Source organism: Sarcophilus harrisii, chromosome 1 (genome assembly GCF_902635505.1).
Source record: "Sarcophilus harrisii chromosome 1, mSarHar1.11, whole genome shotgun sequence".
NCBI classification, from domain to species: Eukaryota; Metazoa; Chordata; class Mammalia; order Dasyuromorphia; family Dasyuridae; genus Sarcophilus; species Sarcophilus harrisii.
The window spans coordinates 611890461-611914601 of NC_045426.1; the positions used below are offsets into that span (position 1 = coordinate 611890461).

General features: G+C 36.0%; 1 protein-coding gene across 9 annotated transcripts in view; it reads right to left on the minus strand.

The window, feature by feature from the left end:
- Positions 1-24141, minus strand: part of MTSS1 (MTSS I-BAR domain containing 1) — a 212363-nt gene that overhangs the window by 21929 nt on the left and 166293 nt on the right. For 5 of the 9 annotated variants that reach the window (XM_031947179.1, XM_031947175.1, XM_031947180.1 and 2 more), the window contains exons 4-8: positions 22007-22091; positions 18704-18795; positions 15842-15916; positions 9001-9012; positions 1436-1593 (exon numbers count right to left, since the gene is read on the minus strand). In XM_031947179.1, coding sequence (XP_031803039.1) covers positions 1436-1593; positions 9001-9012; positions 15842-15916; positions 18704-18795; positions 22007-22091 — 422 coding nt within the window. The remainder of the gene's footprint in view (positions 1-1435; positions 1594-9000; positions 9013-15841; positions 15917-18703; positions 18796-22006; positions 22092-24141) is intronic. The other 4 variants (XM_031947181.1, XM_031947176.1, XM_031947183.1 and 1 more) reach the window with 1 other exon arrangement.

The following is a 24141-nucleotide window of genomic DNA, read 5'->3' on the forward strand; positions in this document are numbered from 1 at the left end:
GATGATCAACTCTGACAGACTTAGCCCTTCTCACCAATACAAGGATCCAAGACAATCCCAAGAGAACTGGGATGGGAAATGCCCTCTGCATCCAGAAAGAGACCTGAATAGGGATGGAAGCATACTATTTTTCACCTTTTTTGTTTGCTTTTTCTTTTTTGTGATTTTTTTCCTTTTGTTCTGATTTTTCTTTCACAATATGACTAATATGGAAACATGTTCAAAATGATTGTACGTGTATAACCTATATCAGACTGCCTGCTCTCTTGGAGAAAGGAGAGAGAAAAAATTTCTAACTGAAAATCTTACACAAATGAATGTGAAAAACTATCTTTACTTATAACTAGAAAAATAAAATACTATTTAAAAAAGATTCAGCTCTCTTCTTACCCTCTGCAAGTCCCTCCTTAAGCTGCTTTTCTCTCTCAGATTACTTTCACACATCCTTTGCACAGTTTGCACATACCTGGGTATTTACACATTATCTCCTCCATTAGAATGTGGGTTTCTTGAGAACAGGGACTTTATAATTTAGCATAGACCCCGGCACATAACAAGCACTAACAAAATGCATGCTGACTAATAAGTCACTCTCTCTTCTCTTAGAAGTATCAAATGCTGGGCTCATAGGGTGCATGGGGCCCACAACACTCACGAGTGCTGCCCGAACCTGATTAAAATGTAGTTCCTGTCTGAATTTTGTTTAATGGGGAGAGACTGGTGGGCCTGCAATCAGTAACATCTGAGCTCAAATCTGTACTCAGATGCTTCCTAGCTATGTGACCCTGGGCAAGCCACTTAACCTATTTGTCCAGGCTCACACAGTTAGTAAATGTCTGAGGTTAAATTTGAACTCAGAACTTTCTGGGAAAATCACTTAACCCCTTTTTGCCTCAGTTTCCTCATCTGTAAAATAGGGATAATAACTGCATCTACCTCCTTGGGGTTGTTATGAGAATCAAATGAGATAATAATTATAAAAAACACTTAGCAGGGTGCTTGACACATAGTAGGTGTTATATAAATGTTCTTGTTACACTTTTTAAAAAGAAATCTAAAACGTGTAGTTTTCTAAATCAGTATGTGACCTGCAGAGAGCTTTATACAAAGTTTAGGGGTTCTCATATCTATTTGATTTTTATGGCTTAAGATTATTGTAAGGAACAAATAAAATATGTACATGTTATATAAATGTTTGTTATTATTATTTATTGGTATTATTATTATAATTAGCTACAAAACACTAAAGCAGAACAGTTGTTGATCTGCATTGGTAGAAGGAAGTTCCACACTGGAAGCTCCTTATAATAACATCCCAGACCTAAGCCACCAAAACAAAAAAAAAAAATTTCTGCAACCAGTTTCCCCCACCCTATAAAGGAAGATCTTCTACCCACGGGTAGTTTAAACCTTCCAGGACTTTAGCCCAACTTACAATCACTGGCCGTAGCATTGATATGAAGGCACAGAATCGGCCACGCTCCTCAATCAGGGCCTTTCTGACTGCCTGTTTCTCAGTCTCTTCCAGCAGAAGGTATTTATCATTGACATCCTGCAATGCGCTGTCCAACTGGGGCTGGATGTCTCCTCTTCCTGCACAGAGAAAGGAAAGCCACAAAGACTGAATTTACACAGCTGCTTCTGGCTCCCACCGCTCCACCCCGGGTTCTTGTTTAAATCGAGGTTAGCCCCATTAGATTATTGCTTGGGATGAGAGACCTGTAATTTCCTTCTCTGAAGGGAAGCATGTTTCAGTCAGTAAGTTTAAGAAGATGAAAGTCACTGGACCCTTCCTGCAGCATCCCTCACAACAGAATCCTTCATCAACTAATCGCTGTGACTTAGAAACCTGGCCAATGAGCTCCCTCTAGGATCCAGGGGCCAACGGGACCCGCGCCCTGAACAAGGAGGGCCTTTGTGGACATTTCCAGAAGCAGATACAAGCGAGCTGTCCTGCATCAATCTCACCCAAAGGATTGTACCAGCAATAAATATTTCTGGGCACAAAAAGGGAATTTCAGCCGTCTCAGCTTGGGAGTCCATTGTGAACTTCTGGCTGGTTTAATCCCCCTCTGGAGATGAATTAAATGAGTTTTCTGAAAAGCAGACCTAATTTAACAAAGAGGTCCACATTCATTGCTTCATAAGGAAGAAAAGCTTGAGGTTATGTTTGCTAAACTCTTGGCTATGTAAACCACCTACAAACTTTCATTCTTTTCCCAAGGACACCAAAATTGGGGAATGAATGGATGGATAAAAGTGTGGACACTTTGCCTTTCCTTTTGTCTGCTTGGGTAAGTCTAAGGGCACGGGACACACAAAAATAGCAATTCACCCAAATGACCATCTTGATTACAACAAACTATTTACATTTACTGGAGGAGAGGGCCAGAGAAGGTGCTAGAGAAAGTTCAGGAATGAACTCTTTCCTATGCATGATAGGAAGTTTATATGGAAAAACCCATTTATTGTATTTTCACCTAGAGAGCAGAAGTATGAACAGTGGGTAATCACTAGCCCACAGGGAAGCAGGGTTCAGCTTTTCTGATGTTAGAGAAAGAAAACAGATGAAGCTGTGAAGAGGCTGATTTATGCTTGATTGAAATGAAAAAAATTCCCTAATAATTAGTTATCTCAAAGTAGAACAGTACCCTTCAAAAAAAGATAAGTGAGTTGCTCAGCACTATCAGTCTTTAAGTGGAGACTAGATCACCACTGTGAGATATCTGAAGAAATATCTGCCGTGGTATGAGTCATACATGTGAATGACAACGTGACATCTGAAGTTCTTTTCCAACTGTATAATTCTATAGTTCTTGAAATGTGAGAACGGATCAATGCCATTGATCCATCCAAGTACATTTCCTACAAAATATTTAATTTAGAGAAAGCTGAGGAGCAAGTTCTTTCACAAATACACAAAGGATTATGATTTAAAGAGTGATTTTTTTAAATAAGGTTATCCTTCCCAATCACTATATTGGAAGGAAACTCAAAAAAAGCTCTAGTTCAGCTCCAAGAGCAAGAACTCCCAGAACATGGATTTCCTTCACCATCCTGCTTCTCCTCCTTTGCACTCTATAGCTCACTAGTGTCCTTTCTATAATGTAGTAGGCAGATTTAAAGAAAATACTCCAGGAGGGAGAGAGAGAAAGAGAGGGAGGAAAAGGGAGAGACAGAAAAGGGAGGAAGGAGGGAGGGAGAGACAGACAAGACAGAGAGAGAGAGAGTGTCAGAGACAGAGAAAGGGAGAGAGAGAGAGAGAGAGAGAGAGAGAGAGAGAGAGAGAGAGAGAGAGAGAGTCAGAGAGTCAGAGATAGAGAAAGGGAGAGAGGGAGGGAGAGAATAAATTTATATTAGGAACTTTTAAAAAAATTTCTGGACTGGATCTATGATTTCAATGGGGTGGGAAGCTCTTGATAAGGAATTTCCTTTACAAATGCAGACTGATACTCGCCTGGGAATGTAGAGTCTCCCTGGGGATGCTAAAGTAAGTGATTTATCCAGAAACATATAGCCAGAATGCAGAGGTACTACTTGAGCCCATTTCTTCCTGACTGTGAAGGCAGCCTCTACCTACAAAATCATATTGCTTCTGGGGGAATTTACACTAGTTGAAAGAATGTATAGTAAAACAATCAAACGGCATATGTGAGACCACATGGCATCTTTTCCAGGCACATTTTGAAACGTGCACCAGGCAGTCTTGCATCTTTGGGTCTGACCTATCTAGGCTAGCCTAATTGAGTACCATACAACTCCCTAATTAGGAGAAATCATATATACTGACAGAAACAGGGGCTATAACTAAGATCCTAGATTTTAACACTTATTAGTCTAACAAATTCAGTTTTAGAAACATAATTTAATATAAAATCTTAATCCATGATATTGCTGCAAAATACCATCAAATCTTATATGCATGCCGTTAAAAGTCAAAATGCTGAATTAATTAGAAAATTCCAGAGTGAGCACAAGCTCAGAAGAGAAAGGAAAAAATAAGGAACTTTGCTGATTGAATGAGATACAAGTCTTCTGAAAGAAGTCTTTGGTCTTTTCTCCTTGTAAGAATTATGTTCTTTGTAGGCAAAGACTGTTTTAGTTTTGTCTTTGTAAACATGGTGACTGACACAGAGTAAGAACTTAATAAATTATTGAATCAATGAATGAATAAATAAATGAATGCTGAGATATGGTTGTCAAGTCAGGTCGATAGTTAACAATCAATAAGCAAAGCAATGAGGATACAAAGGGACTCAAAAGGAATAACTATCACATAAATAGGAAATAATCACCAGAGAAAAGCCAGTAGAATTAAGAAGGATTGGAAAAGGGTTCCTGTAGAAGGTCAGATTTTAGCTGGAAATTTCAGAAAGGGATAAGAAAAGTACTAACAGAATTCTGATGGAGGACTAAATAAGTAACTTCTTAAATGGAAAGGTATAACCATCTTTCCCCCTTAGGAATAGACATAAAAAATGTCCATGAATACCTATTTTTAAAAAAATTTCTAATTAGATTATTTCCAAAGGGGATGCATTTTTCAAAACAAGAGCAATTTGCAAAGGTTTCTCTGCATTTCTGCAGTGGCAGTGAATTCTTGCAGTGAACAAAACTGTCAGAAGCAAAAAACCTTAAATATGAAAAGACTATGTGTTACTTTGTCCATCAACCTTAATAGTAAGGTGTTAGCTGGTTAAGATCCACCAAAGGAGTTATCTGTGAAATGTGAAGGTTGATAGACATGTCTGGGCCAGCTTGCCGATTTTACTGTAGGATATAATAAAGCATAGAGCCAGATTTCACTTTGAGGCAAAAGGCTTTCAATATACCCAGAAAAAAAATCCACAATAACAAGACCAAGGCTGCTTTCTGGAGGTGGTGCAGCGTTTTAAATCAATAGTTATTCCTTGCTATTGAGGTAAGGCTCAACTATGGTCTTAAAAAACATACCCACCTACCACAAATCTGCCTCTAGAAAGTGGAAAATATTAGGGCTACAGTAAATGAGCATGATGATTTTTGAAATGTAAATACACAATTAAAAAAAAATCATTTTCTTTGATATTATGAAAAAGCAAAAGAGTGGAAAAAAAATCTGAACCATCCTCATCTAAATTTTTTTCATCTTTTAATAAGCCAAACACCAGATTATTCATTAAAGGAACAGCATACAAGCCATTAATTAGCATCAGTTTTTTTCTATGGCACAATTCTGTATCCTTATGCAATGACTGCCCAGTGCCAACAATGCTGTGACTCTTAATCCAAGCCCTAAAAAAATCACAGAAAATCAGCCAGATAGAGGATATAGTGTTTGGTTGGATGTGATATTATCAATAATTCCCCTTTAAACCAAAAAGATGCCCAATTCTAATATTTGGAACCACTGCTGCTGATTTAGGAAATAACTAAATTTGATTTGGATTCCTAAAAGCAAACAATTGTTTATTTAGTGATTCAGATTACTCCTTAGTTTGTTCTGCGGACAAATTCATCCACCCTCCTAGAACTCTCTTCCCTTGTGAATGCTCTGTGGAACTATGGTACCAACCCACAAAGAACGTTCTCACCTCTCCAATAAATGACTCCCAGAAGTGTATTCTTATAGTCAAAACCCTAATTCTAGATTGTTGAATGTGGCTCCCTTAGGGAAGTGGAAAGAAGTTTGCATTTGCAGAAAAAGGCCCTGGATTCAGCTATTACCTACAGGGTTTTTTTATCTCTCTAAGATTCAGGTTCCTCATCCTAAAGTGTAAGATAATTCTTTCTAATTCTAAATAAATCAATGAATGATTATTAAATACTAACCGACTATCTGCGAGTCACTTTGCCAAACCATGATGCTACAAAGCCAGTTTTAAATTCTATAAGTAAATACGTGTGTATGTATGAATGTGAATATATACTGTTTCCTTTTTTCTTTTTTTGGTTTTGTTTTTGTATCTCCAGCCTGGAATACTGCCTGTCACACAGTAGACATTTAAGAAATATATGCTGATTGATGGATAGAAGAAAATGTAAAATGTATACAAAATAAATACCAAGTAAAAAAAATTGGAGGAAGGAAGTGGCAGTAGTACCTGGGAGGGGGGTGGGTGGGAGAGGAACTTATATAAAGGCAAAGGGTCAGGACCTGGCTGATAATAAAGGAGGAGGAATATCTAAGCCGCAGTTTGGTGGGACTATAGACTGGGCTAAAGAAAATAAAACTTGGAAAGGTAGATTGGAGCCAGATTAATGAGGGGCTTTGAAATAACAAAGGACTTTGATTTTTATCTTAAAGGCAATAGGTGAGCCAGCTGAGGAGCTGGGGGAAAGACAGCATCAGAACTGTGCCCTAGGGATGATTCTTTGGCAGCTGTTTGGAAATGAGGAAGCAGGTAAATTGTGTTTTCTCTAGGTGACTCGACCACTCTCAATTCTGCAAGAACTGAATCTTGTTATCTGCTAATGTTGGAGCTGCATTTTGGATGGAAGACAGGTAATTAATTCCCACAATTGCTGTAATAATAGATAGCATTTAGAGAAAATTTCTCTTCACATTTCTCATTGCACATTTCTTGGCCATTTTGCATTTATTTCATTCCAATTCTTTCCCACCCCCTTCTTGTATCAGTTATTTGCATATGATCTTTCCCTAAATATTACTTGAGAATTGGGTCACCGTCATCCGGCAGTCCTTTGCTTTTAGCTCGATGCTTTGTACATAATTGGAATTAAAAACTATCTGATGCTTCATTCATATTATTCACCTACAGTACCTTTGTAGGAAAGGTTCATGACAGATGAGGAATAGTCAAGTAACTAGTACAGCTGACCTTAAACAAAAACTCTTCCTTCAGGACTACAAAGGAGGAAGAAGAAAGCATAAGAAAATTTTTTAAAAGTTGTCAGTCAAAAAATATTCATTAAGTGCTTGCTACATACTAGACACTATGCAAAGAACTAGGGATACAAGGATGGGCAAAAGCCATTCCCTGATTTCAAGGAGCTCACGATCTAATGAAGAGAACATACAGACAAGATACATACAAGGTTAAATAGGAAGTAATCAACAGAGAAAAGGCCCTAGAATTGAAGGACCGGGAAAGGCTTCCTGTAGGAGGTGGGATTTTTAGCTGACTTGAAGGGAGCCAGGAGGTGGCAATGAGGAGGAAATCCACTCTGGTATAGGGGACAGTGAGTAAAAATTCTCAAAGGTGGGAGATTGAGGGTCTTGTGGTTAAGAATATGTGGTGGAGACTGGGGGATTGGAGAGGAGTATGTTTTGAAGAGCCCAGAGACTACAATATAAAGACAATCAACTCCAGGATTTTACCCCCAACTCTAGGAAGAGGATTCCTAATCTTCCTTAATAACATTCTTTCCCCAACTAAAATAAAAAATTCTCTTCCTTTAGGGAAAGGTTACTAAAATTTTTTTTTTTTGGTCTGGGACCTTGAAAGCAAAATGCTTTTAAATGTGTAAAATAAATTACACAAATTACAAAAGAAACTAATTATGATGAAATACAATTATCAAAATATTATGGTTTTTTGTTTTTTTTTTAAACAAACAAGTATAGGAACCTTCAGTTAAAAACTGCTCCCCCTAAGGCCTAGGATAAATCTGCTACATTTATCTTGATTTAGATTTAAGTGCTGAGTGAATAATTCCAGTTATCAGCACTGGAAAACACTATAAGGGTAAATTTAGGCACTGTGGGGGAGCCTATGAGAATCCTTACAAATACTCAAATGTTAAAATGACCCTCGGCTACATTGTGGTGAGTGGGGGGAAGTTTGGTGTTACATTTCAAATGAGGAATTCTCATTACAAACATATAGTACAGAGGCATTTTTCAAGACTTCAATAACTCTAAGATTTCTTAGCATCTTAGTGCAGAAGAAGACTACTTTAATTCTCTCTCAATGGCCTCATCAACTCCAAAGGATTTAATCATCATCTCTACAGAGATCTTCAGCTCCCGTCACTTTCCTGAACTTTAGCCCCATCACCAAGCACTTGGATATTTTAAAGTGAAGATCTCTCCCACTTCCATTGGTCATTCATCCCCAAAATCCACCCTCTACGAAAGGCCGCTGCTTCTGGGAGGGACATCATGATTTTTCCAATCTCCCCGGTTCATCCCCCTCAGATCTTCATTTCTCTCTTCCCACAGAAGCAGTTTCTGCTCACATAACGACCACTTTAGTCCAGGCTTTCATTACTGCTTCTACATAGATTATCACAGCAGCCTCCTAAGTGATGTCTGTCTCCAACCCATCCTCTGCAGAGCTGCCAAAGGGATTTTTTCTCCTTAAACTCAGGTCTCACAACATTTTCCTCCTATGAAAACAAACTCCAAGGTCTCCTTATTGCCTCTGGAATATATGGATTCCTATTTAGCCTTTTAAATCTTTCACAAACTGGTTCCAACTTATTATGCATCCTTCTTATACAGTAATCAGTCCCCTGTTTCTGTTACTCTACGATTCAAACAAATTAGCTTTCCCCCCCTCACACATGGCCCTTTATCACCCCTTTTAATCCTTTGCACTATCGATCCCTCCTATCTAGAATACTCTCCATCCTTACCTCTATGTCATAAAACTCTTTACTTTCTTCCAAGGGACAGTTCTTTCTACTTTCAGCCCCTCCATCTTAACCAATTGCCAGCACGCTCCTAACTATAAGACATTAAATGATATTGGTCCTTTCCCTAAATTCTATTATAGTAACTCCTACAGCAGTATTATGATGTTTTGGATTCCTTTTATTATAAAGAATGTCTTAATGTGTTAATGTTTTAATTAGCTATATGTTAAAAAAATGAATGCTTAAAAATATTTTTTAAAGCCTTTTGAAGTTCTGGAAAGTTAGGAATGAGGATGACTGATTTTTTCATGTTAGTAACAGACCCTGGGCACCCAGCTTAGGGAACTGGACAACCAGAAAGAGCCCATATAGAGGAGCACACTGGGCTCAGCCCTGAGACTCAGCCCAGTGAAGACTTACCCACAGTTTCAGCTGGCAGGGAGGGACACACGATGAGAAAGTGCAGGATACACAATTGATACAAAAAGGAAAATAAAAAAGTCAAACTGGTATTCCAGCATTATTCCTACCTTTCATGTGTTAATAACTCAGGGCATGACATTTCTGTTAACATGATACAAGGACAACCACCAGCCAGCAAGGTGACTGAAGGCTCAATTTCTTGCTGGTGAGTCATATTTTTTAACTTTTTTGGGGTCCTTTTCATAAAATGGCAATTTATTCTTTATGCATATAATACTTCTCCATCTCTGAATAAAATAAGTCTAGGAGAGACAAAGGCTTCAGTTTCTTCATCTTATAATACAAGTTTACATTGGATTTTTTTAAAGGTAGATCTTATAGTAACTAGATGATTTAGATGAACCAAGTCCTTTCTGTCTCTAATATTCTATAATTCACTATAACATATAAACAGAAATCTTAAATAATGCCTCAATACATCAAACTTGGAATTAGGGTAATGAGCTGAGGAATGAAAGGAAAGAATAGACAGAAAGGATCAACAATGAAATAAAGACTTTATTATATTGTTTAATTTTAGTGCAATTTCTCAGAATCACTACTTCCTTCAATTCAGTTCAAGGATCATCTTCTACAAGAAGCCTTTTTGGATTCCCTTTAATAATAGTGACTTTCCTCCCACGCTACCTTGTATTTATCTACTTCATACATTTTTTATCCATATATATATATGTTCCCAAAGTCTAAATGCAGTTAGTGCATTAATATTTGGGGGACCTAGGTGTGTTATAAACACACAGTCTATGTCTTTATGTTTATGTGTATGTATGTATATGTGTGTGTGTACACATGTATATTTTAATGTATGTATGTGCACAGTCATATTGTAATCTTGATACAATGTTGATTAAAAGCAGAGATTAAAAGCATTTATCATTGAAAGTCCAGTATCTGGCTTCTTAGTAAGAGCTTACTGATTGAGATGCTATATAATAATTTCAGTAATAGTACGGAAGAGTATTTATTACTTGACTAAGCTCATGGTATTCCCTTTATTTCTAACAGCAAAAAATTATTTGAATGTTTCCACTGGTTCCAATTATAAATGGTTCCATTTCATGCCTCAAAAACTGTTTCTCTGCTAGGTTTCCAGAAAATTCCTTCTTGAAACAGGTTTCATCATGATTCATTTTAAAATTCAAATTGTGGCAAGAGAGGTCAAGTGAAATAAATAAATATATTTATGGTCTCTTCAGTTGAGAGACAAAGGATATGCAAAGTAAATGGTTTGTTTCTTATTCTCCCAATTCTCTAAGAGTTAAAAGGTTAACTTCAGGATTCAAAAAGTCAGCTATTCAGACTCCCATACTTTTTATCTAGAGGAAAGGTATCATGGCTAAAATGCTAGGAAACCCTGGATTCAATACCCACTTCTGGTATCAGATCTTTGTAGCTTTGCAAACCTTAAAGTACTTTATAAATGCTATATTATATTATTTATTATTTATATATTATTTATAAATGCTAGATTGTAGTAGCTATAAATGCTAATTATAACTAATAAATATTAAACAATTGACAAAATTATTAGTAACTAATAATGATATAAACAATAATAATACAACAATAATAACCTCTAAGGCTTCTTTTGCAACTCAAAGATTTGTTGCTATTAAGTCTTCTCAATCATTTCCAACTCTCTCTGACCCAAATTGGGATTTTCTTGGCAAATTTGAGCATATTATCAAGGCTGACTAGAGGAAGAAGAAGAGATGCTATTCAAAGCCATTCTAAGCTGTCCTTAAGCCACACAGGAGCATTTCTGGAGAGCAGAGGTATAAGGATAAGCCAATATTTTCTCATCTCTAACTCTTTATGAGACACTGTTAGCCAGCAAGGCACGTGACTATCTGCCATTCTCTGAGCCTGAAGAGCACTCTTAAGACAAGATATATCACAGAAAGGTCAGACAAACAATACTTCACTCCATCCTCCCCTCAACCACCACAGAATCGTTTGTGAAAGGAAATTATGATTTTCATCATAATAGATACGAAATGTGTAATGAATACACTAATAATTTAAACTTCTCAGAATTGTCTTTTCAGACTTGGGATTCAGTCTCACAATGCAGCTTGAAATGATCAATCAATTCTTGACAACACTCTCCTGTGTACGTTAAATGAAGTGAATCAAAGATTGCAGAACATGTTCCCGTCACAGAACTCTGATCCTGTCCCCCACTAAGTAACGACCCTGGGGAATTGAAACAATCACTTAAGAACTGTTCCCACCAGAGTGGAGAACACTCATATTGTCTTGCACTTGTACTTGTTGTGGGAAACCATTCAGGCCCTAAAAATGATGTACTCTAAACCACTTTCCCCCTCTCTTCCCACTTGTGATTTGTATATAAAATCTCTACTTTTCCTGTAACAGGTGGGTCTCCTGCTAAGGAAACCTCCAGTCTGCAAACCACATTCCTCACTCTGACAGTGATTAATTAAACTGCTACTTGATCTCTAAAAACCTAAGCCTGCTTTGTGCCGCTATAGCTATTCACAGTTTAGAGACTAAGACAGTAAAATTCTGTTAATGCTTTCTATAAGCCCTGACCCCTCTTCTCCCATTGTTAAATTCTTCCTGGAGCCTCTTATTTCGTGGAAAAGCTTACCTTCATTTCTCTACCAGTTGTATTTTCTATCTGCTACTATCGCCATGAACCTGACTACTACCACTACAATGAATAATAATAGCTAATATTTATATAGTGTTTACCACAGGCCAGGTACTATGCTAAGAGCTTTACAAAATATTACTTTATTTAATCCTCACAACTATCATAGGAGAGCGATGCCATTATTTCCCCATTTTATATAGATGATGAAACTGAGTTAGAACAAAGTTAAGTGACTTGCCTAAGTCACTTAGCAATTGTCTGAGGTTGAATTTTTAACTGGGGTCTTCATAACTCCAGGCCCAGTGCTCTATCCACTGTGCCAGCTACCTGCCCCATCTATGTGCTTTTATAAGCAAAATCACAAAGAAAACCCAAAACTGCTATAAAGAAAAAATCCTTGTTGAGAATGATGATTCTGAGACATTTAAATAGATTCTAAATTAAAGGAATAATCAATTAGTGCAAAAATAAGGCAAAAGAAAAGATATTTTAGAAATAATTTTAATGAAGACTGATCTGGTACTTTCTAAATAATCCTTACTATATAAAGAAATGTTATCTGTCCACAACACTGATTCTCTTCCCCAAAGTTAACATTACCTTTCTGGACCTGTCCCAAGAATATACAAGACTATCACTGGAGTTTTCTATCCATTCTATATGAAAATGGCCCACTAATCTGGGCAAGCAAGCAATCCCATATAATTCCATCTCCAAGCAATCTGTTTCTAATCTTGAAAAAGGGACATTGAGAATAGAATACCCTAAAATGAAAATAAGGAAAAGAAATATTGCAGCATGGATGCAGAATACAGATGAAAAGATGAATTAACATCAGGGTTAGTGCTGGAATTGGGGAGATGTAACTTTTCTTGCCTCATTTCTGCCAAATTCCCAAAGATTTCTTAATCCATAAGAACTGTCAACTCAGTAAGTGAATAAACACTGTCTAAGCACATACTATGATACAAAGAAGGGCAAAAGACAGTTTTTGTCCTTAAAGAAATCACTATCAAATGGGGGAGATGGCATGGAAAAAACAATGTGAAAACAAGATCAATATAGGATAAATTGAAGGTAATCAATAGAGAGATTTAAGTCTTCAGGAAAAATTCACAGAAGTTTCACTGAAACTTGAAGGAAGTCAAGAGGTAGAAATGAGGAGGTAGAGTATTTCGTAGCCTTAGCTCAAAACCTACAAATTTTTACAATTATACCGGTAGACAAATATAAGTTTTTTTCAGCCACCCTTTCCACTAAGATTTCATGCCCTGAATTCTATATACAGAACATTCATTTGTCAATGGAAATCAACAACCCCAAAGTAGACCAACTCTTATGGAGTAGCCTGAGAAAAATGAAGGGTCAAGGGACTTGCCCAGAATCATACACAAAGTTAGCATATATCTGAGGTCCAGCCTGATTCTAAATATTCTTAAATCCAGGGCCAGTCCTCATTCTGTCTACTATGAAACACCACCTTGCTTCGATTACCTTAAAGTGCTTATATTATATAAAATGACATTTAAGTATTTTTAACAGCCAATGTTACTGATCTTTGACCTCCTATAAAGTGTTATTAAGTACAGAAGACATGGTTATCAACTTCTAGCTCCCAAATCCCTGTTAAAATACATTGATTCAGCAAACACATATAAATAAAGCTTAGTCTGTGCAGGGAACTATCCTAGGTGCTGAGGAAAAAGAAAAAAACAGGATAGTTTTCACAGTCTCCATGGCCTTCCATTGTACCGTGGAGATGTAATTAAGAAGTTAATCAATGGTCAGGAGACACTGCAGGTACATGAATATCTGACTATCTCCAGGATACATGAATGAGTGGAACTCATATCATTTTTTACTTTAAATATGTTTTATATATATATATATATATATATATATATATATATATATATATATATAAAACATTTAACATATTTAATTAAAAATATATATATATTTAACATTGGTAAACTTTACTAGTTTTAGACACAAAATCATCTAAACCTTCTTATAAGAATTTATTGTTTCACATCATACCTTACATATATAAATTCCTTTTAATTTCTTAATTAGGGACTTTTCCCCTTTTAACATAATATTTTATTTTCCCTCAATTACATTCACATGTTAAAACATTTTTAATATTTTCAATTATTTATTTAAAACAAATCTAAAAGAGAAAAAAGGGGGGAAAACATTGTCATGTACACACAGAACATAAGAAAGGATTCAAAATATGAAGCAACAAATTTTAAGGGATTTTTGTAGGAAAGCAGCAATGAGAAGAAAAAAGGCATCTTTTTGAGGGTTATTTTCCCCTATAAAACTGTTATTTCTTTCTAGAACAAGACAAGGAATATTTCTTACACTTTTATTCTAAAGTTGAAAACATCCAGCACATCAGTGTGCTTTCTGCGGCCTTCTACATCTGGATACAGAGCAGCTACTCAATGAATATCTGGAGAATGTTTTAAATGCCCTACTCCTCCTCTCTGTGTAAACCTGTGATATCCAAATCAGTGTCAAATGGGGAATCTAGTCAGTTTCCTACATGGATGAAAGAACTTCTGAAACTTTTAAGAATCTATGAAAAATGGATTCAGACAGTTTTTTAATACATATTTCCTCTCTCTCTACTCTGAGTCCCTAAAGCACTGGAGAAATTGAAGTGGAGGATAAGGGAGTATGGATTGAGTGAATTAACAGATGCCTGTTACTTGTGGGTTGTAGAGGGGAAATGAGTATGTCCTACTTGGAATAATTTTCATAAATATGGAAGGAAAAATTTGTAAATTCAAACAAACGATACTAGGAGCTCTCTATCTCTACAAGGAAATTAGTATTAGAGTAGGGATGAAAACAGGTTAAAGGATAATATTTTCCTTTTAAATCTCAAAAGAATATCCTTTTGCCTCTGACCTCCATTCAAAACACTGAACTTGGGAATCATATCCAAGTGTGAACCCTAAGCCCGCCATATCTTGCTATATTTCAGATGCCCTTTCCATAAAAAGAAGATGTTGGACTAATATAAAGCTCCCTTTGGCAGAGTGGTGAAACTTATGAACCAGACCCATTCACAGACTTTTAAACTATATTCAATAAAATACGTGGGTTACAAAGGGAATCACATATACTAAAATACAATTACTGAAATAGATATATATTTTAAAAACCAAGTTCATAGACTCTATATTAAGAATTCTTGGATTAGATCAAAGCTCCTTGATCTTTTTTCACTTGTGATCCATTTTCACTTGAAAAATTAATATTTACTGATAATAAATCATATTTCACAATCCCCAAATTCAGTTAGAAGATTCCCAATGGGATCATCACAGTTTAAGAAGGTGGGAACTAGATGATATGTATGTTTCCTTTTCAGCATTAACATGATGGGATTCTGTGGATCATAAAAACTTTTCTGAATTATTGAAATATTTCCCTGCTCACCCAAGCTCCTACCCTCAATAATGCCTTTTCAAAGATGGCTCTGTTTTGGCTGGTTCAATATCTTATGCAAAATATACCAGGGACAAAAGAAGCTTTGTTACATGATAAACAGAGCCTATCGTCTGTCACAGACCTGTGTATGAAATGGATGCAGACCAATACTCAGAAAGTGATGGAAAAGTAAGGCAAACCCTTGCTAAGTCTGTTTTTTAATGTGCCTTCATGTTACCAAATGCTATGTGTATAATTGCAAGCCAGACCAGAAACAACATCCGGCTCCCACTGCAGTCATTTTATGAATCTTACAAGATTTAATAAAGGGCTAGGAGATTATAGGCTGTGAAAGATGGAGGAGAAAATAGAATGATTTCTGCTATAATTACTACTGAACATTTGCATAAAGGCTTTTATGCATTATCCCAAGGCTTCTAGGAAATTTATAGGTTTCATTACCCTGCACAATAGGCAGAGAGACTGTCAGCTTTTGAAGACAAAAAGAAGAAAAATCATATATCATTTTAATCACGTCTTATATTAATATAAATTCTGCACCTAGAGATCTATAGCCCAGTTGCCAAATTCTGTTTAACCATATGTGGACATGTAGAAAATAGGACATTAAATAGAACATATATTAGAAAATTAAAATTACCATTATTTTCATAATGTGAAAATATTAATGATAGAATTGTTAAGAATTACCTTTTTTGGCTTTCTTCTGAAGTTTCAGTGTATCTGATGACTTCTTTTTTATCTCTTGGCGGGCTTTCTTATACTCTAAAATAAAAAGAGAGTTAGTTGTAAATATACTACAACTTGAAAAAATGTTAAAAAGGAAACAAATATTTACACTGTGGTGAGAAGTTCAATAATACAATATGACTGATGAATAGCTTTGTGCACAGATAACAGTACAAAATACCTTAGGTTAGCATTTTGAAACAGAGGAGCTATTAATCCAAGACACAATAAACTGAAAATAAACAACAAAGGGAAGACACTGGAAAGTGAGAGGGATGGAAAGGCCTTTTTCAGATGGGATTTGACCCAAGTCTTGAAGGAGGCAAGTGTTTATTCCAAGCATATAGATACAGTCAATGAAAAATCACCGAGTTGGGAAATGGAATATCACGTGTGAAAAACATCAAGCAAAAATATTGGAGGAGCTAGACTACAGAAGAGTACATGAAGAAGAATAAAAATAGGCTAGTATTAGGATGTAAAAGGCTTTAAAAGTCAAGTAGAAGATTTTAAATTTAATATCAGAAGCACAAAGAATCCACTGGAAAAATAATAAAAATAACAAAAATCCACTAGAGTTTGCTGACTTGGAGTGGAGAATGAGGTCCAGAAATGATAAGGTTAACCTGTGTTAACTCTGGGATGGCCTAGAGTAGGGAAAAGATCTGAAGCAGGGGAGACCAATTAGAAGATTATTGGAAAAGTCCAGGCAAGAGGTGATGATGGCCTTTGCTAAGGTGCTATCTCTGTGAGTGGAGAAGACTAGTTAGAAATAATAAAAGTTGACAACAGATTGGAGATGTGGCGTGATTAAGAGCAAGAAGTTGAAGATGGAACCCAGGTTGAAACTTAGGTGACTTGAGTTAGTAGTAGGAAAGCTGGAAAGAGGAAACTATCTGAGAGGAGAGATGAAGGGTTTTATTTTGAACATGCTGAGTTTGAATTGCCTATTTGACATGTACCTTGAGGTGGTCAGTCATAAGAAACTTTTGTTATTGTTCAGTTGTGTCTGACTCTTTATGATCACTTTGGGGATTTTCTTGGCAAAAACACTGCAGTCATTTACCAACTCCTTCTGCAGCTCATTTTACAGATGATGAAACTGGAACAAACAGCATTAATAGACTTGCCCAGGATCACACAGCTAGCAAAGTGTCTGGGGCCAGAATTGAACTCAAGATGATGAATCTTCCTGACTCCAAGCCCAGAACTCTATCCACAATGTCACCTAGCTGCTCCAACAAGGGGCTAGAGGTCAAGAAACAGCCTAAGGCTGGATACATAGATTTGGGAATCCTCTGCACAGAGATGATCTTTGAACCCATGGAAGCTCGTGAGATCACCAAGGAAAATGGTATATTGTAATAGAATATTATTATGCTATAAGAAATAACAAGGAGAATGATTTCAGAAAAACCTGCAAAGATTTACACGAACTAATGCATAATAAAGTGAACACAACACAGAGAAAGTTGGATACAGTAACAGAGATATTGTTCAATGAAGAACTGTGAATGACTTAACTATTCTCAGCAATACAATGATCCAAGACTAATCCAGAGGTCCAAAGGACTAATGATGAAGCATGCTATCTACCTCCATAGAAAAACTGATAGTGTATGAATATAGACCAAAGTATATTATTTTTCACTTTCTTTTATTTTTAAAAATTTTAACTGAGCCTTCTTGTACAAAATGATTAATATGGAAATGTTTTTTATAGCTGCATGTGTATGACTGAAATCTGATTGCTTACCATTTCAGAAGGGGAAAGGGGAAAGAAAGAGGGATATCAAAATTTTAAATAAAAATGGTAAAAAAAAAATTAGCTTTAAAACATCTTAAACTAGATATCCAGTAGACATTTTAAATTCAATACATCCAAAATAAAACTCATTATCTTTCCCCCTAAAGTCCAGGGATCCTCAAACTACGGCCAGTGGGCCAGATGCAGCAGCTGAGGACGATTATCCCCCTCACCCAGGGCTATGAAGTTTCTTTATTTAAAGGCCCACAAAACAAAGTTTTTGTTTTTACTATAGTCTGGCCTTCCAACAGTCTGAGGGACAGTGAACTAGCCCCCTATTTAAAAAGTTTGAGGGTCCCTGCCCTAAACCTTTCCCATCTCCTACTTCCCTATTCCTGAAGGGGACAACATTCTCCACTTAGTCCCAAAGCTCCCATCCTAGCAGTCATCCTGGTTCCTCACTAGGAAATGTCAGATAATCTAATCCCACCTTCTCATTGTGAGATGAGGGAACTGAAACCTGCAGGAGCTAATCGATTTACTCAAAGTCACACTGGTATTAAGTACCAATGGGGAAACTCAAACGGAAAATTTGGGACTATTGTTTGTCTCTTTCTATATCCCCAACATTGGGCACAGTGCTTAGTAAATGTTTACAGACTGATTTAAAAAACAGAATTCCTTCATACCCTGATGAAATCATCAGTTCCTAAAATAACAAAGCATTGTATTGCAAAAATCAAGAGGTGAAAATTTCAAAACATTATGAAATGTCTTAATATAGTCATTCATCCATTGTGATTTCAGTCTAATTGAGCTCATTTTCACCAAAGCTACTAGAGGATTAAAATATTTGTTTTTTCCAAAAAACAAACAAACAAAAAAACAAATACTACTTAGTTGATTGTTTTCAAACATTATCAGCTTGCTGCTAGATTTGTTTCCTTGCCTTATTCTGGAGTCCCTAGCACAAGACCAAGGAATCGATAGTCTCCTGCAGTGCTCTGATGAATAGAGGCACTGGATGCCAGCAACCCAAACATATCCCAAAGAACCACAAAATACCCAAAAAATACCTTTTGCATGGTCTTTATCCAGCTGATTGGCCACTTTCTTCCATTCTTCCATCTGTTCTTGAAGTGGGTTTATCAGGCAATCAATTAAAGCACTTTTATCATAAAAAAAGGATAAAAAATATCACATTAGCAAAAATGCCTCAAATTTCCCCTCACCTCAATAAATTTTCAGATTTACAAATGCAAAAAATATAGTAAGTTCCCAAATACCTTCAAGTTCTAGCTAAAAAGTTCATCTTCCCAATTCTTCTTAATTCAATCAATCAATTAATCAAGGAATATGCTTTAAGGAGATATTATTTATCAGGTAGCCTCAGAGATTAAAAAAAAAAAGCCCTCAAGGAGCTTACAATCTATAATTCTAATGACTTTCCTTTGTTAATCATCTCCAATTTATTCAGTATACATTTTGCTTGTATAAAGTTGCTTGAATGCTATTTCACTTGTTGGAAACTAGGCACAGTGTCTGAATTTTTGCTTTTCTGGGTATTCACAGGGTTTAATAAAATACTGCTGGATAAAAATCAAAAGACCAAGATTCTTTTCCAGGCTCTGGAAGTGATGCAAGTCATATGATTCAAGTTTCTTTATCTTCCAAATGGAAGTCCTCTTTAGCCCTTTCCTATCTTGTGGAAATTTAGACTATATTACAAAGTACCCTCCTTAGAAAGCTTCAACATTGTAAGTAAGGCCATATTACTAGAAATAATTTTCTTGATGCCCCCTCCTTTTTCCAACTATATTTGAGTCATCAATTAATTGTATTAATAGCTTTCTATTAGTTTTCATAAAACTCTATGGAAAATAAAAGTTTACTGAGGTTTTATGAAGCTCTTAAGTTCAATTTTTACTCAACTAAACTCAAAGGAGCAAATTCTCAACCATAAATTTAAGGACCTTAACAACGATTTATTTATTTTTTAAACTATTCATTAAAAATGTAAAAAAAAAATAGAATTTTTTAAAGGTTATTTTTTCCCAAATACATGCAAAGATAGTTTCCAAAAAAAGAATCTGAAGAGTTGAACTACTTGAGGAACCATGTATCTCAAACTCTATTTGAAATGTGCATCTTCTTTGACAATGTCCTTGACAAGGATTCATCAACCCTTCTCATGAGAACCAGCAGTCTTGAGAACCTGTGAGAGCACTTTCAGCCTTCGAAATGTAAACCTGTAGACTTGTAAACATTACAGATCTGGCTCATCAAATACAAACTAAATAATCAGATCTGAAAAATGATAATAATAATAAAAAACTCACTAATTAAGAGTAATCGAAGTTTTTCTAAATGATGGCCTTAAATAAAATCAGAGTGAGTCATTCAAAGGATCTGGAGCTGGAAAAATCTTTATAGATCACCTGGTGCAAATCTTTCATTTTCAGTACAAGAAAACAGAGAACAAATACCTTGCCCCTGGTCATACAGCTATGGAGTGATAAAGCTGTGGTTCAAACCTAGATCCTCTGACTCCTACTTCACTAAATCTACAAAACTACTTTTTTTAAAAACAAAACTTTCAAAAGTTCTTATTTCTGAAAAAGAACTCACTGGCAATCAAATATTAATTAATCTGACCGTCCCAGGAGTCAGTTAATGACAGGAAGAATTCCCAGTGATAATAAAAATTTGAAAGCCTTAAAGCCTAGTTCTCAGAGAGTAAGGCTAAAGTCTAATTTTAGGACACCCTAATTTTAAAAATGAAGTCTATTAAATACCTAATTAAGAGGTTATTTAGAAGTCAACAACCAAATTAGCTTACTTTAAAAGTTTTAGAGTCCTTATCCTCAACTCTCACCAGGTCATACACTCTCAGCTAAAAGGTTTCCTTTTGGAAGGCTTTGCTAGACCCACTCATTCTTTCTGCTGGTGAATTGAAGAATCTGAAAGGTGGAGCACCTCCTGGAATTTCCTTAATTGCTCCCCATTGCTAAGCTGATTTTATTTTAGCTTTCAAATAAGCAGTATTTTGCAAAGGGCCCCTTGGATGGTATAGGGAAGCCTTTATACACCTTCTCAGAATAAGGATTTTTAAATGTATAAAATGAAATACACAGGATTATAAAGAAAATCAACTACTTTGAGACAGTCACCAAAAAACACGAAGATTAAGCTTTGATACAAAACATGATATACCTATATGAGGCTACTACTGATGAAAGCAATGTTTGAAAGGTCTGTAATGGTTCATTCCATTAATTTGGATCTTAAATCCTCTGAAATTTAGCAGATTATATTTAAGATTTGATAGGGTACCTATAATCGCTGTTGTGGGGAGACTAAAGCTAGTAGATTGTTTGAGTTTAGAAGGTCTGACTTACAAAAGAACAAGCAAACACAGTGTACACATTAAAGTCTATCACTTTTATGGTAAGGCCCAAAGAGCAGAAGGGTCAGACTGCCTCAATAGGGGAAAATCCACCCAGGTCCAAAGGGAGTTAATAAATATTAAATAGTACTGAGGAATAGGGTGGGATCTGCCACTCCCAGTCCCTAAATCTGCTGACTTCCCATTATATATGAATTCTCCTGTATCAGCAGTTTGGTGGGGAATCAAGAGTTGCTGGCTCAATCAGTTCCAGGCTTTTCAAAGAGATCAAAAGTGAGGAAAGTCTTTTAATGGGATCAGATAAAAAAAGGCTTTACATTCGGTCTCTGTTTAATAAGCCTGGGCAAAAGTGGTCAACATAAAATGTGTGTGTGTGTGTGTGTGTGTGTGCGCACTCCATCTGGAAATTAGTATTTTTCTTTATAGAGGTCTCAGGTGATGTAGTGAATAGGGTGCTGGATCTGAAATTGCTATGGTCTGAATTCAAATTAAACCTTTGTGATGCTGGGTGAGAAATTTTATCTCTTCTGTTAGTTTCCTCAACTATAAAATGAGGAGAATAATAATACCTACTTAACAGGATTACTGTGAGTCTCAAATGAGATATAGGTATAAAAAGTATTTAGCACATAAGAGGTAATATACAAATGCTTATTTATCTTCCTATTCCCTTTCTTACCTTAGGTGAATCTGGGCAAATCATTTAACCTTAGTTCCTCAACTGTTAAGCACCTGACACATAGTAGGTATTTTAAAATGTTTAACCACTGATTAAATAACAGCACCTACCTCCCAGGGTTGTTGTGACATATGAGATATCTATAAAATGTTTAGCTTAGATACTTAATAAATGATTGTTTCCTTCCTGTATCCCCAACAGCTTATGCTTAATAACAATGCTTATTGACTAAATTATTATCACTTCAATAGCAAAATCCCCTTTGCTATTTTGAAGAAATATGTTGTGATTTACCTGGAGAACTGTCTCAGTTTGGTTTCTATGCTTCTGTGTCTCATGCACATCCTGGTCAGGGCAGATCCGATTTCTCTGGTACCGCCTGAAAACATAAAATAAATAAGGTTGAGACAGGATAGAGCAAGTATACCCAAAATGCATATTCTCCAATTTAATATATTATTCAATTTTAATAAGAGAAAAATAAAGAGAATTATCAATGCCAATGCTCGAAAAATTTGTGCAATTTCAATCCTATAATACTATGATTAATGTAATATCTCCCACTTATGGGGAAAGTTAATTTTTTCATTTCAGGCTCATGGAAGAAGAACATACACAGTAAGAAATTCAGAAGAGCAAACAATGTTTCTGAAAAAGGCCACAGTAATTATTAAAATCCAGTCCTTTGGTACAGATACAAAATTGAGAGGGCAATATCTTTAGCAGCAAGTAAGAAATAGATTAATTTTGTCAGAAATCTAGGGAAAATCAATCTGCTTTGGAGTAATAACCTGACCTGTGCTAGGTGGCACAGTGAATAAAGCACTGAAGCAGAAAGACACATACTAATTAATTGTGTTATCCTGGGCTATTTAAATCCTATTTGCCTCAGTTTCCTCATCTGTAAAATGAGTTGAAGGAGGAAAAGGCAAACCACTCCAATATCTTTGCCAAGAAAACCTCAAATGGGGTCATGGACAGTCAAATACAACTGAAAAATGACTTAGGAACAAAAAATTGCTTGACCAGGGAAGGTTTCAGTCTGAAGAAGATAGAAAAAACAAGTCTACAAGAATTTTTGGATTTGCCACAAAACAAAATAAAACAAAAACCCCACACTTCTCCCCTCACTCTCTTTTCTTAAATAATTTGTCATGTTCTTCTTCCCATGCTCAAAAGCAATATTTGAATAAGCAACTCTATATTAGTTTGGGGTAGAGGGAGTGTGGGGAGGAAACTGATTACAACCACAGATGGTAGCTCCACACTGAACATTTGCAGGCCAAGCAAAATTATAAATGTTATGGAAACACTGAAGCTTGTGAGTTCAGCACATACACACACACACACACACACACACACACACACAAAGTCAAATAAGGCACTATTTTTAATAGATCAGGCAAATAGGCCTGAGGAAAAGCAATATATTTTCAAAGCAAAACTCTCGGAACTGAAGACAAAAGTTAATTATCAGACACTTGTTAAATATTCTCTGTCTGGAGTTCTACTTCCTTATCTTAGTTGAGATCACTATTATTTTTTCTTACTTTTTCTTTTTTATTTCAAAACATATGCATAAATTTTCAACATTCACCCTTGCAAAACCTTGTGTTTCAATTTTTTCCCCTCCCTTCTCCACATTCACTCCCCTAGAAGGCAAGTAACCCAATATATGTTAAGCATGTGAAATTATTCTATAAAGTTCCACAATTATCATGTTGCACAAGAAAAATCAGATCAAAAAGATAAAAAATGAGAAAGAAAACAAAATGCAAGCAAACAACAACAAAAAAGTGGAAATACTATGTCATGATCCACACTCAGCCCCCACAGTCCTCTCTCTGGATTCAGGTAGCTTTCTCTATCACAAGTCTATTAGAACTGATCATCAGGATAGTCTTGTTGTTGCCATGTACAATGATCACCTGGTTCTGCTCATTTCACTTAGCATCAGTTCATCTAAGTCTCTCCAGGCCTCTCTGAAATCATCCTGCTGGTTGTAGCCCAGTAGAAACACAGCTGGATCAAACTACAGAGTTTGATAACTTTTTGAGTATAGCTCCAAACTGCTCTCCAGAATGGCTGGATCTGTTCACAGTTTCACCAACAATGTATCAGTGTCCCAGTTTTCTCACATCCCCTCCAACAGTCATCATTATCTTTTCCTGTCATCTTAGCCAATCTCAGAGTTGTCTTAATTTGTACTTCTCTGATCAACAGCATCATTATTGTTTAATCCTTTCCCCCATTCTGCATCTATTCACTGAAATTGCCTTTCCTTGCCATCCTGTCCCAATTCTTCATGGGGAAGATAGCGGTAATGCTATGGTCTTGAACTTTTTATTGGTAGCAGAGGCTCTGGAAAGTTTAACACTAGTCTGGAAAGAACTTGGTTCATATGTAAAGGGAGGAAATCAAGCCAGAAA